This window comes from Hyla sarda, chromosome 3 (genome assembly GCF_029499605.1).
Source record: "Hyla sarda isolate aHylSar1 chromosome 3, aHylSar1.hap1, whole genome shotgun sequence".
Lineage (NCBI taxonomy): Eukaryota > Metazoa > Chordata > Amphibia > Anura > Hylidae > Hyla > Hyla sarda.
The window spans coordinates 14,640,095-14,654,691 of record NC_079191.1 but is presented as its reverse complement, the minus strand read 5'-3'; the positions used below and the strand labels follow the sequence as shown (position 1 = coordinate 14,654,691).

Here is a 14,597-nt window from a genome sequence, read left to right as displayed (position 1 = left end):
ATTACTTTTATTAAAAAAAAATCTTAATCCTTCCAGTACTTCCAGCTGCTGAAGTTGAGTTGTTCTTTTCTTTCCTATCACAGTGCTCTCTGCTGACATCTCTGTCTGTCTCAGGAACTGTACAGAGCAGAAGCAAATCCCCATAGAAAACCTGGACAGTTCCTGAGACAGACAGAGGTGTCAGCAGAGAGCACTGTGGTCAGACAGAAAGGAATGAATCAACTTCAGCAGATGATAAGTACTGGAAGGATTACGATTTTTTTTTTTTTAATAGAAGTAATTTACAGTTCTGTTTAACTTTCTGGAGCCAGTTGATATGAATTTTTTTGTTTTAACTGGAATACCTCTTTAAAAGGGGTACTCCATTGCCCCCAGTGTTTGGGTGCAGGGGTCATGAAATCACGGTCACGCCACACCCCCTCAATGCAAGTCTATGAGAGGGAGCGTGGAAGCCGCCGCCACGCCCCTTCTCATAAACTTGCATGGAGGGGGCGTGGTGTGACGAGGGCGTGGTTTTACTGGAATACCCCGTTAATGCAATACAAATTGGAAAGAGCAATTGTAATGGTTTAATAGAGCATCTCCAAACCGGACGGTCTTCTGGGATCTTGCCGGTGTGCAGTGGTTACTACCTACCAAAATGGTTCAAGGAAGGATGAACAGTGACCAGGACATGATCATGGGGGACCAAGGCTCATTAAATGGGAAAACTTTTTTTAAAATCAATTGGTGCCAGAAAGTTAAACAGATTTGTAAATTAATTCTATTAAAAAATCTTAATCCTTCCAGTATTTATTAGCTGCTGAATACTACAGAGGAAATTCTTTTCTTTTTGGAACACAGAGCTCTCTGCTGACATCATGACCACAGTGCTCTCTGCTGACATCTCTGTCCATTTTAGGAACTGTCCAGAGCAGCATATTTTTTTCTATGGGGATCTTCTCCTACTCTGGACAGTTCTTAAAATGGACAGAGATGTCAGCAGAGAGCACTGTGCTCGTGATGTCAGCAGAGAGCTCTGTGTTCCAAAAAGAAAATAATTTCCTCTGTAGTATTCAGCAGCTAATAAGTACTGAAAGGATTAAGATTTTTTAATAGAAGTAATTTACAAATCTGTTTAACTTTCTGGCACCAGTTGATTTAAAAAAAAAAAGTTTTCGACGGGGCGCAACGGCAGTGTGAAATTGCCCAGTCAAAGCCCCCCATTTAAGGAGGCCCTCTAATGGCATTGGCCTCTTTCAGTAGTATAATGCCTCTGGCCACACTGCAGACATTGTCCAGGAATATGACACATGTTTTGTGTCACCCCAGGGAGGGAACCCATAGCTTCCTAAATGTATAAATTTACGGAGTTCTGTTTATTGCACTGTGTTTGTAGCATTTAAAGGGGTACTCCACCGGCCAGCGTTCGAAACATTTAGTTCTGAACACTGTGTGCGTGCTGCTGGGGTCGGCCACGCCCCCTTGTGATGTCAGGCCATGCCCCCTTAATGCAAGTCTATGGGAGGGGGCTTTGCCCCCTCCCATAGACTTGCATTGAGGGGCGTGGCCTGATGTCACGAGGGGGGGGGCGCGGCTGACCCCGACAGCGCACAAGGATAGATATATAGTAAATAGCTACTATCCAGTGTCCTCCTGGGACTATTTAAAGGATGCCAAAGAGTTAAACAGATTTGTAAATCACTTCTATTTAAAAAAATCTTAACCCTTCCAGTACTTATCAGCTGCTGTATGCTCCACAGGAAGTTCTTTTGTTTTTGAATTTCCTTTCTGTCTGACCACAGTGCTCTCTGCTGACACCTCTGTCCATTTTAGGAACTGTCCAGAGAAGATGCAGATTCCCCCATAGCAAACTGGAAAGTTCCTGACATGGACAGAGGTGTCAGCAGAGAGCGCTGTGGTCAGACAGAAAGGAAATTCAAAAAGAAAAGAACTTCCTGTGGAGCACACAGCAGCTAATAAGTAGTGGAAGGGTTAAGATTTTTAAACAGAAGTAATTTACAAATCTGATTAACTTTCTGGTATCAGTTGATTTAAAAAAAAATAAATAAATAAATAAAAATTGTTTTCCAGGGGAGTACCCCTTTAAAGGGTAGTAAACTAATGTGTACGATCTTTCGAATTCTTGTTTATCTTTTTGTATGCCTTTTTATTATAACTTTTTTGATTTACCTTTTTTTGCCGATCGCCAAAGGTTTATTTACACTGACCATGGAAAATCATAGCAATCGCATTCATAATAATGGCCTATAGTGCCACCTATCGGCTGGATCCACTCATTGCAGCCACAAGAACCCTAACAAGTATTAGGGGTTGGTTTCTATATATTTTTGTATTGAAATGTAGTGTATACATTATATCGTTCAGTGCGTATCCAGCCTGATCAGGGTTTTTTCTCCTATCTCTTCAGGTTTGCCGGACTCGGACTTGGGAATCGCAGACCAGTTTGGACAGTCGGGAATTGCTGACCAGATGCCGTGGTCGGACAGCTTGGCTTTACAGAACCGCGGAGCTCCGAGCACACAGGAAGAGTGAGTAGCCGCAAATTGTCCAAGTGTGTGATGATCCATAAAGAATTGGTCAGATATGTGTACAAATGTCCGAGACGGCAGAGTTGGCATTCCTTAAAGGGACAGATCAGTGTTTATTGAGTGTAGTTGTCACGATCCCGGCTGGTAGGAGGTGGATCCTCTGTGCCAGAGAGGGATTGGCGTGGACCGTGCTAGTGGACCGGTTCTAAGTCACTACTGGTGTTCACCAGAGCCCGCCGCAAAGCGGGATGGTCTTGCTGCGGCGGTAGTGACCAGGTCGTATCCACTAGCAACGGCTCAACCTCTCTGACTGCTGAAGATAGGCGCGGTACAAGGGAGTAGACAAAGCAAGGTCGGACGTAGCAGAAGGTCGGGGCAGGCAGCAAGGATCGTAGTCAATAAGGCAAGCAGGAGGTCAAGTACACGGTATGGATAAACACAGTAACGCTTTCACTAGGCTCTAAGGCTACAAGATCCGGCAGGGAAGTGCAGGGACAGAGAACAGATATAGTCTGGGAGCAGGTGGAAGCCAATTAAGCTAATTGGGCCAGGCACCAATCATTGGTGCACTGGCCCTTTAAGTCTCAGGGAGCTGGCGCGCGCGCGCCCTAGAGAGCGGAGCCGCGCGCGCCAGCACATGACAGCAGGGGACCGGGACGGGTAAGTGACCTGGGATGCGATTCGCGAGCGGGCGCGTCCCGCTGTGCGAATCGCATCCCCGACGGCCATGACAGTGCAGCGCTCCCGGTCAGCGGGACCGACCGGGGCGCTGCGGAGAGAGAGACGCCGTAAGCGCTCCGGGGAGGAGCGGGGACCCGGAGCGCTAGGCGTAACAGTACCCCCCCCCCCTTAGGTCTCCCCTTCTCTTTGTCCGGTAACTGCCTCCCCTGGGATGAGGACACCGGGAAAGAATGGAGGGTTTCCTCAACGGTAGGCAGTACAGCAGGAGTGGGAATGGGGAGGGAGGGCAGAGGGCGAGGCCTGGCACGGGGCAGTGTGACACCAGGACGGGGGCCATGGGGAGGCACCGAGGCTTGCCTGACTGGACTGGGAGGGGGGGAGAGGCACTTCTTATGGCAGGACGGCAGACCGGTTACAGGGGGAACCACAGGGTCACGGCAGGGAGTACTGGGAACCGGTTTAAGGCAGTCCTTGAAACAAGAGGAACCCCAGCTCTTGATCTCCCCTGTGGACCAATCCAGGGTTGGGGAATGGTGTTGAAGCCAGGGTAGTCCAAGGAGAATTTCGGAAGTGCAATTGGAGAGGACCAAAAACTCAATTTTTTCGTGATGAGGTCCGATGCACATTAGGAGGGGCTCCGTGCGGTAACGCACGGTGCAATCCAACCTGACTCCGTTGACCGCGGAAATGTAGAGTGGCTTGACGAGACGGGTCACCGGGATGCGGAATTTATTCACCAAGGACTCACGAATAAAATTCCCAGAGGCACCAGAGTCCAGGCAGGCCACGGCTGAGAGGGAGGAGTTGGCTGAAGGGGAAATCCGCACGGGCACCGTGAGACGTGGAGAAGCCGACTTAGAATCAAGAGACGCCACACCCACGAGAGCTGGGTGCGAGCGTGCGTTTCCCAGACGTGGAGGACGGATAGGGCAATCCACCAAGAAATGTTCGGTACTGGCACAGTACAGACAAAGATTTTCTTCCCTATGGCGATTCCTCTCCTCCTGGGTCAGGCGAGACCGATCCACTTGCATGGCCTCCTCGGCGGGAGGCCTAGGCGTAGATTGCAATGGAGACTGTGGGAGAGGTGTCCAGAGATCTAAGTCTTTTTCCTGGCGGAGCTCTTGATGTCTCTCAGAAAAACGCATGTCAATGCGAGTGGCTAGATGAATGAGTTCATGTAGATTAGCAGGAATTTCTCGTGCGGCCAGAACATCTTTAATGTTGCTGGATAGGCCTTTTTTAAAGGTCGCGCAGAGGGCCTCATTATTCCAGGATAGTTCAGAAGCAAGAGTACGGAATTGGATGGCGTACTCGCCAACGGAAGAATTACCCTGGACCAGGTTCAGCAGGGCAGTCTCAGCAGAGGAGGCTCGGGCAGGTTCCTCAAAGACACTTCGAATTTCCGAGAAGAAGGAGTGTACAGAGGCAGTGACGGGGTCATTGCGGTCCCAGAGCGGTGTGGCCCATGACAGAGCTTTTCCAGACAGAAGGCTGACTACGAAAGCCACCTTAGACCTTTCAGTAGGAAACTGGTCCGACATCATCTCCAAGTGCAGGGAACATTGCGAAAGAAAGCCACGGCAAAACTTAGAGTCCCCATCAAATTTGTCCGGCAGGGACAAGCGGAGGCTAGGAGTGGCCACTCGCTGCGGAAGGGGTGCAGGAGCTGGCGGAGGAGATGGTTGCTGCTGTAGCAGAGGCAGAAGTTGCGACTGAAGTTGTTGCACTATGGTGGACACTTCCGACAGCTGGTGGGTTAGATGGGCGATCTGTCGGGATTGCTGGGCGACCACCGTGGTGAGATCAGAGATAGAAGGCAGGGGAACCTCAGCGGGATCCATGGTCGGATCTACTGTCACGATCCCGGCTGGTAGGAGGTGGATCCTCTGTGCCAGAGAGGGATTGGCGTGGACCGTGCTAGTGGACCGGTTCTAAGTCACTACTGGTGTTCACCAGAGCCCGCCGCAAAGCGGGATGGTCTTGCTGCGGCGGTAGTGACCAGGTCGTATCCACTAGCAACGGCTCAACCTCTCTGACTGCTGAAGATAGGCGCGGTACAAGGGAGTAGACAAAGCAAGGTCGGACGTAGCAGAAGGTCGGGGCAGGCAGCAAGAATCGTAGTCAATAAGGCAAGCAGGAGGTCAAGTACACGGTATGGATAAACACAGTAACGCTTTCACTAGGCTCTAAGGCAACAAGATCCGGCAGGGAAGTGCAGGGACAGAGAACAGATATAGTCTGGGAGCAGGTGGAAGCCAATTAAGCTTATTGGGCCAGGCACCAATCATTGGTGCACTGGCCCTTTAAGTCTCAGGGAGCTGGCGCGCGCGCGCCCTAGAGAGCGGAGCCGCGCGCGCCAGCACATGACAGCAGGGGACCGGGACGGGTAAGTGACCTGGGATGCGATTCGCGAGCGGGCGCGTCCCGCTGTGCGAATCGCATCCCCGACGGCCATGACAGTGCAGCGCTCCCGGTCAGCGGGACCGACCGGGGCGCTGCGGAGAGAGAGACGCCGTAAGCGCTCCGGGGAGGAGCGGGGACCCGGAGCGCTAGGCGTAACAGTAGTCCTATATAAGTTACCAATCAGAGTTTCCTTTCTTTACCATTAAATGGGTATTCCAGGAAAAAAAACTTTATATATATATATATATATATATATATATATATATATATATATATATATATAAAATCAACTGGCTCCAGAAAGTTAAACAGATTTGTAAATTACTTTTATTAAAAAATCTTAATCCTTCCAATAATTATCAGCTGCTGAAGTTGAGTTGTTTTCTTTCTGACAACAGTGCTCTCTGCTGACATCTCTGCTTGTCTCGGGAACTGCACAGAGTAGAAGAGGTTTGCTATGGAGATTTGCTTCTAAACTGGGCGGTTCCCGAGACAGGTGTCATCAGAGAGCACTTAGACAGAAAAGAACAACTCAACTTCAGCAGCTCATAAGTACTGAAAGGATTAAGATTTTTTAATAGAAGTAATTTACAAATCTGTTTAACTTTCCGGAGCCAGTTGATATATATATAAATAAAGTTTTTTCCTAGATGACCCCTTTAAAGGGGTACTCCGGTGGGAAACACATTTTATAAATCAACTGGCGGCAAAAAGTTATACAGATTTGTAAATTACTTCTATTTAAAAATCTTAACCCTTCCAGTACTTATCAGCAGTTGTATGCTCCAGAGCAAGTTGTGTAGTTATTTCCTGTCTTACCACAGTTCTCAATCTCTTATTTATTTTAAAGGGGTACTCCGGTGAAAAACAATTTTTTTTTGTAATCAACTGGTGCCAGAAAGTTTAAACAGATTTGTCAATTACTTCTATTTTAAAAATCCTAATCCTTCCAGTACAAATAAGCTGCTGTATGCTCCACAGGAAGTTGTGTAGTTCTTTTCTGTCTGGCCATAGTGCTCTATACTGCCACCTCTGTCTGTGTCAGGAACTGTACAGAGTAGGAGCAAATCCCCATAGCAAACCTCTCCTGCTCTGGACAGTTCCTGACATGGACAGAGGTGTCAGCAGAGAGCACTGTGGTCAGACAGAAAAGAAATACACAACTTCCTGTGGAGAATACAGCAGCTGATAAGTACTGGAAGGATTAAGATTTTTAAATAGAAGTAATTTACAAATCTGTATAACTTTCTGGCACCAGTTGATTAGAAAAAAAAAACTTAGTTTTTCACCCAAGTACCCCTTTAAAATAAATAAGAGGTTGTCACAGCTTTGCCCCTTTGAATAATATTACTGGATTGCAGGGGGTTAATGTCTTAGTGATAGAAAAAAATAGTGATAGATGTTCCACCAACAGGTTGGTGAGACATTTCTCCAGACATTGATTGCATCTTGTTCATTACATTATGTTGCCTTTGATAGAAGGTGGAGTTACCCTTTAAATATACAATTTGAGGCCTGATTTAAAGGGACTGCATCACCCCCCGCCCCCGCTATGCAAGTCTATGGGAGGGGGCGTGATGGCCGTCATGCCCCCTCCCATAGACTTGCATAGCGGGGGCGGGGGGTGATGCTGTCACACCGGGGCGGAGTCATGACGCCACCATACTCTGGCCCCATGGTCGCCACCCAGCTGTTTGTGAGCTGGCACCGTGGCGTGCAGCTCAAACAGGTGGGTGGCGAACACAAGATTGCTGGGGACCCCCTCGGTGAGACATCTTATCCCCTATCCTTTGGATAGGGGATAAGATGTCTCAGGGCCGCAGTACCCCTTTAAGAATGAAGACCACAAGCTATTCATTTGGAAGATGTCCATGATGTACCACAACCTCCCATGATCAATGTTCGTGTCGAGAATCTACCATCGGGGCCCTTGAAGAATCTGCTCACAACTGGTAAATGCCAAAACTATCCACCACAAGTTGCTCATCAGAAAAGTCATCAATGAACCATGACTTCCCATGATCATATTCTGAGTTTAGGATCTATCATCTGGGCCCTCTGCTCAAAAGGGGGAAATGCTACAACTTCTACACCATAAATGGCTCATCTGAAACGTCATCTGATGTACCATGACCTCCAGTGATCATATTCTGAGTTGAGAAGCTACTATCTAAGTGCCTGAAGAATGAGGGTCAATCTACATTCAAGTGGTAAATACTACAACTTCTTTATCACAGTTTGTTCATCTGAAACGTCATCTACGTACCATGACCTCCATTGATCATATTCTAGGAACAAGGGTCACTCTAGATGCCCCCTCCAATTATTTACAGGATACATTATGCCTAGTGGGGTAAGAGCCTAGCTCTCTGCTCATCTCAGCACCTTTCCACAGAGATTTCTACAAAATTTTTTCAGATGTTGGATTAAATTCCTATAACACAACCTCCCATGATCAATGTCTGTGTTGAGAATCTACCATTGGGGCCCTTGAAGAATCTGCTCACAACTGGTAAATGCCAAAACTATCCACCTCAAGTTGCTCATCAGAAAAGTCATCAATGAACCATGACTTCCCATGATCATATTCTGAGTTTAGGATCTATCATCTGGGCCCTCTGCTCAAAAGGGGGAAATGCTACAACTTCTCCACCATAAATGGCTCATCTGAAACGTCATCGATGTACCATGACCTCCAGTGATCATATTCTGAGTTGAGAAGCTACTATCTAAGTTCCTGAAGAATAAGGGTCAATCTACATTCAAGTGGTAAATGCTACAACTTCTTTACCACAATTTGTTCATCTGAAACGTCATCTACGTACCATGACCTCCATTGATCATATTCTAGGAACAAGGGTCACTCTAGATGCCCCCTCCAATTATTTACAGGAAACATCATGCCTGGTGGGGTAAAAGCCTAGCTCTCTGCTCATCTCAGCACCTTGCCACAGAGATTTCTACAAATTTTTTTCAGATGTTGGATTAAATTCCTATAACACATTTGTTTAAGTATTTGTGAAGCTTGAGGGATATAAATCACATCCCTCCCCGTTCAATGGGGGGGGAAATGTCTTCCCTCCGCATAGCCTGCAGTATTGTTTAGGTCTGTCCCAACCCTTCGCTGGGCCCCTAACATATGTTGTCCTTTACTGCCTGAAATCCAGCAGAAGGAAACTTAAGGAATGAGGCTCGGCGGAGCACGTTGCATGCCTTCGAAAACTGCGTGTGTGTATAATATATCCACCGCCTACGACTCCATTATTGCAGCAAGTGTCCAGGAGGAACATAAAGCCATAGATCTGTGTAGCCATTATAGAAGCCTCTACCTCATCGGTGGGGTCTTCTGAGGACAGGGAGCACAAAACATTGCACGGCCCGCCTGGTTATTTTTAGAAAGCTTACAGCAGTCTGTTATTCTTTAGGTCTCTGTTCCTTAAAAAGCTCTGGGAAGTTTCTAGGGAGTTTAGGGCAGACCAATGGGATCACATGTTTTTCCCCCCAGGGAGTATGCACCGATAATCCCCTTCAGGCGTTCTTTGCTCTCCTTTGGTGCTTTTTTTAGAGGAAATCAAAGGCACCTGAGTTCCCAGGGCATAATAGGATCGTCGCAAAAGGCTTTGAATTCTTCTTCTCCTTTTTTTTTTCTCTTGTATTCGGCCTGCATTGCTTACAGTAAGCTGCTTGTTCGAAACAACGAGAAAGGATGCTGCCACCTAATGTTTGCTGGTAGAGTTGCAGTGCTGTATGACAATAGGATACGGCAGCCGATAGCCCACGTTCTAGGGTAATGTTGTCCAAACTGTGGACCTCTAGATGTTGCAAAACTAAAACAGCATGTTTGGACAGCCAGGGCCCCCCAGATGTTACATAATTACGACTTGAATGCCCAGTCATAGTTTTGAAACATTTGGATGTCAATAGTTTGGAGACCTCTGTTGGCGGAAATAGGCTGCAACTTACCATCAGACTTGTGCAGATGCCTTACGTTGATGTCAAGACCCATCCCGCCATTCCTTCATTAGCTCATTCATTCCTTCATTACAATGCATTAGTCAGGATTAGATGTGATGTGTGATCAGTGGAAGTTAGGATGCCGTTTCCTAGTGTAGAACTCTACGGCTGCCCTTCCATTATTGTCTATGGGAGACAGAAAACTGGCTTAGATGTGCCCAAAGACATGGGAGCAGCCGTCTCTCAGGTTACTTCAAACATAAGTATTCATCACATTGACCAGTGATAAATACTTGGTTGGTTGGGATTCACCAAACCGGTCACTCATCCCTACTGGCTATATGATCACAGCTAGGAGACTGAATGGAATTGACAGCTGCATTATCAAAGTTAAGAGGAGTTTGAATAGGCATTAGAGCATGCCCTTTACCACTCCATTCAAAGTCTATGGTACTGATGGTTGAACATCCACCTAATATTGATCAAGTACATTGGAATACTTCTTTAAGGGACAATCGAGAGAGGGAAAAAAAAAACCAGAAGCGGCGCTGATAGTGCGGTTAATCCCAGATGATATGGGATGCAAGTTAGGATTTAGGTAAAGTTTGCTCACCTTTATGTGTTGTATGGGTAGGCACAACACTGATTAGCCCTTGCAAAAGTATTCTAGTGTCGGGAGGCAGCCGGACGTCGGTCCCGCTGAGGCAGCGGTGCAGATGCAGGAGGGAACAGCTGGAAGGAAGGCAGCCTGGCAGGGTTGACTTCTGGACCAGGGGGTAAATACGATTATTTGGCTCGAAAGACGCAATCCCGGAGACTTCAGATCGTAAATCAATGCCGTCTTTATTGGGTTAAGAATGGCAGTTTACAGCATGGACAATGCGTTTCAAAGGTTATGCCTTCTTCTTCAGGTCCAGTTACATGTTGTACATAATTCACACTATATATACACAAAATAAGATTAAAAAAACGTCGGGAGTGAGGGTCACGGGGTCAGTGGTGACGTCACTTGGCCCCGCGGCTCCCTTCATGGTGCCGTTCAGATTGTGGTTCACTGCATGGTATTTTTAACATCAATGATTTTTTTCCCATTGAAATCAATAGGCTGGTTAGAGCCTATGTATAATCCATGGCTGGGTACCAATGCTGAGCTACAACCGTGCACCCTGCTGCCCAGCATTGGTACCCAGCCATGGATTATACATAGGCTCTAACCAGCCTATTGATTTCAATGGGAAAAAAATCATTGATGTTAAAAATACCATGCAGTGAACCACAATCTGAACGGCACCATGAAGGGAGCCGCAGGGCCAAGTGACGTCACCACTGACCCCGTGACCCTCACTCCTGCCGCTTTTTGAATTTTATTTGGTGTATATTTAGTGTGAATTATGTACAACATGTAACTGGACCTGAAGAAGAAGGTATAACCTTTGAAACGCATTGTCCATGCTGTAAACTGCCATTCTTAACCCAATAAAGACAGCATTGATTTACGATCTGAAGTCTCCGGGATTGCGTCTTTCGAGCCAAATAATCGTATTTACCCCCTGGTCCAGAAGTCAACCCTGCCAACCTGCCTTCCTTTCAGCAGTTCCTTCTTTAAAGGACAAGGTACATCTAACGTTCCTGAGGTTCTAAGATCTAATAACACGTCTAGGAGATAATAGAAATAGAGCACAAGCGATAGGGGCTGGCTGTATAATAGGGCACATAAACTGACATTACTGAAGAGGATCTTGGAACCTCCAGTTTTACTTAGGTGGTATTATTTGGACACTGTGTGACTGTATTATTTGGTTACTATATGATGTAACATGGTGGGGGTCAAGTTGCTGCAAACGACAACATCACACCTGATCATGGTGAAACTGGTTCCTGGGTCATTGTAAGAATCTAATAAAATTCTGCAACAGTTGTGCGCCATATTGCAGCATTAGGAAACTACCCAACATATTTATACTGTAGTTGGAAAGAAAACTGCAAAACTGGACTCTCAAGCACCTCAAGTCCTGGTGGAAGAGGCCTTTTACCCTATGGGTTGGCATCACACAACCATCAGCTTTATGGGACCATAAACAGAACTTCTTTCTGTAACAAATTCAGATTGCTCTGACTCTTTTAGATTGTTGTTACGTTGGCAGTGCCCATCTAATGCACCAGCTGTGAATGAGTTAATCCGGCTCAGGGCAGCGCTGAGCTGGGAAGATTTCTTCTTCATGGAGCCGCGTTCTTATGGCCGCTCCAGCATTTGTTTTTATATTTTCAGCTCGGGGTCTCCACATCTGGTACTCATCTATCACTAAAAGGATAAACATCACTAGTCCGGGGGAAGCGTGCACTCCACGTATTCGCTATCAAAGCCGCCTTCTGTTTCCCTGGCACATCGAAGGATTTTATTAGCCTAAATGGTCCTGGGTGTAATTATAGGATTTTTTTTTTAAGGGGACCTGATACCTTATATATTGGAAACACTCAGGAATAGCATGGCAATGGAGTCGTGTAGGAGGTTCGGGGCCCCTGGGTCACCGGTGACCTATTTAATTCTTTACATATTATGCTTTATACGCCACTTGCGGAATGGACACAAAGCTGGGTTTACCAGATTAGCAGAGTTAACCCCCTGATGTTGTAAAGACTGTAGCTATCCTGTGCACAGTACAGGATATAGGGGGGGCGATCCTCAACCTAATACATTAACATAGATACAATATTAAATTTTTGTACTACCATGAAATGCTATACTTCTGCCCATGACCCTGAGCACCATAGGTTCTTTACTTACTAAATATCACCTGAATAAAGTTCTGAGGGTCATCATTACCACTTCTGTACTCCAGGTCCATTGGTGGCCATCTTTGAACCTTCAGTTTGACTGCTATAGGGTGGAGAATTTATATTTATATTTTTTATATTTAATATTTATTAAGAATTTACTACTGGTGTCCCTACAGACTCTAGTCCAAGACTGTACCTAAATTCTAATTCCAAGTTCGGGGTGGAGAGAGCAGAACATCTGGACTGGGACTTAGAGTGGCACAACGAGAAGTGAGACCAAGTTGGGCTTGAGGGTGTTGAAAGAAGCAAGACAGAAAATAATTCCAGGAGTCTATGTATCTGCTATTCTCCACCCTTTACTAGTCAGGCAACCAGAGAAATCCCCAATTTATGGTAAGAACAGCTGAAAGTAGGCTGGGCGAGAGACGTGGTAGGAAAAATCCGGGTCAGGAACAGGTTAATGGGGTCGGCAAGCAAAGTCATGCATGCACTTCAAACACTTGAAATCCCTGAAGTGCAAACAATGCACTGCCATACTGAAAAAGAGATTACACTTTCCACAACGTGTAAAAAAAAAAAAAGCAGGAATAAAACCTTTTTTGCGGGCGCTGTTTTTGGTTTCCAGAAATTTCAAGCCAGATGCTGGAGGATGGTTAAAGTGCTATATAGAACTACATTTATTGATGAATAAATAAAAACCAATGGCGCGTTTCGGAGGTACAGTCCTCCTTCCTCAGATTGGCATGTTGCCAGTCTGATGAAGGAGGACTGTACCTCCGAAACACATCACTGGTTTTTATTTATTCATCATTAAACTTAGTGCTATATAGCACTTTAACCATCCTCCAGCATCTGGCTTGAAATTTCTGGAACCAAGAACAGCGCCCGCAAAAAAGGTTTTATTCCTGCATTTTTCTTCATGTTCCACATGGGAGAAGGTTTCTTCCTTCCCATTCCACCTTTGGGCTCAGCAGTTCGCTTCCAAAAGACTATTGGTACCCCATTGGGGTGTTATGCACATTACTTCTGTGACCAGGTGAGCGGCCATTTTGAAGAGCCGACCTTTCCCTGTCCTTGTTGTGACAATGGTTCCATGGGTGTTATACTAGGCACTGTCCTCCCTTTTTTTTACTTTTTCCCTACTAGACTCCACAACGAGCAGTGGTGCCCAATTGTCGACTCAGCAGTTTATGCCAGCCTACCGTGCCCAACACCAGCACATTTCTTGGCATCGGGTAGTTGTAGTCTATTAAAATAGCATACACAAGAGGTAGTAGCATGCCTAGCCTTAAAGTAAAGTGTTAATCTGTCCTGTAGTGAGTAAATGGAGTCAATGGGGAGCATTTGCTGGGTGTGGGGTCAAGGCATAGTTATTCTCATAATGGCCCCTTAGATTCAAGGGATGGGAATGTCCAGTAGGACCTCCACCAATGTGTAGATTTCCAATGCTGGACTTGGGTGGTGAGGTGTTTTGGCACAAAGCCTTACCCTAACACTTATGTCCCATGATATTTACCTGTGTGCAGCTTCATAATACAAAAAAAAGGGGTGGGCAGTACAGTCAGACGTTCCATGGGTGAACAAGGGTGACGTCCTCCTACGTTTCTCGTCCTTGAGTAGATACAATGGAAAGAAATGAGCTGCCCATGGCGTCATAGGAAAACTGTATAGACAGGAACCTAAATCACATGAAAATTGTCTCAGCAGGGTAAGGCCTCGATGGCCCTCGTTCACCACTTGTGTGTCTCAAGCTACTAATGTGCTTAGACAATTTGCTTTCTCTGTGCCAAAAACAAGGACAATTCGTGTAGGCAACGTTTCGTGTCATTGACTTAGTGCTGATAACCTCTGCTGTTGTGCCTGAAGCTTCATATCTGTTTTGTATTCCTTCCGGTAGGATTGATGTCTTTCTATGTTCTCCAACCACCGTGGAGGGGCGAGACGACGAGAAGATCCTGCTGGAGCAGCTCGTATCCTACCTCAACGGCAAAGACGAGAACGAGCTGGCCGAACTTGACAGAGCCCTGGGAATTGACAAGCTAGTGCAGGTATGGAAGACGTAGAGAAAGCCCATGGCCACACTGCTGAAATGGAGAGTCCTTCATGGACAAACTCAATGTCAGGAGGCTGCAGGCTAAGCTCTGGTGATGACATACATTGACAGGAGAAGTAGATTAAGCTAGAGTCTGGATATTTCACAAAAGTCTGCATTCAGGACCTCGGTCAAAATTTAGTTCCATAGGTTCA

The 14,597-nt window shown here is 46.3% G+C and overlaps 1 protein-coding gene across 9 annotated transcripts in view; it reads left to right on the top strand.

Annotated features, from left to right (window-relative positions):
* The window catches only part of NCOA1 (nuclear receptor coactivator 1), a 554,024-nt gene that overhangs the window by 524,038 nt on the left and 15,389 nt on the right, over positions 1-14,597 (top strand). For all 9 annotated transcript variants that reach the window (XM_056563793.1, XM_056563794.1, XM_056563800.1 and 6 more), the window contains 2 exons: positions 2,411-2,531; positions 14,248-14,398. In XM_056563793.1, the coding sequence (XP_056419768.1) occupies positions 2,411-2,531; positions 14,248-14,398 (272 nt within the window). The remainder of the gene's footprint in view (positions 1-2,410; positions 2,532-14,247; positions 14,399-14,597) is intronic.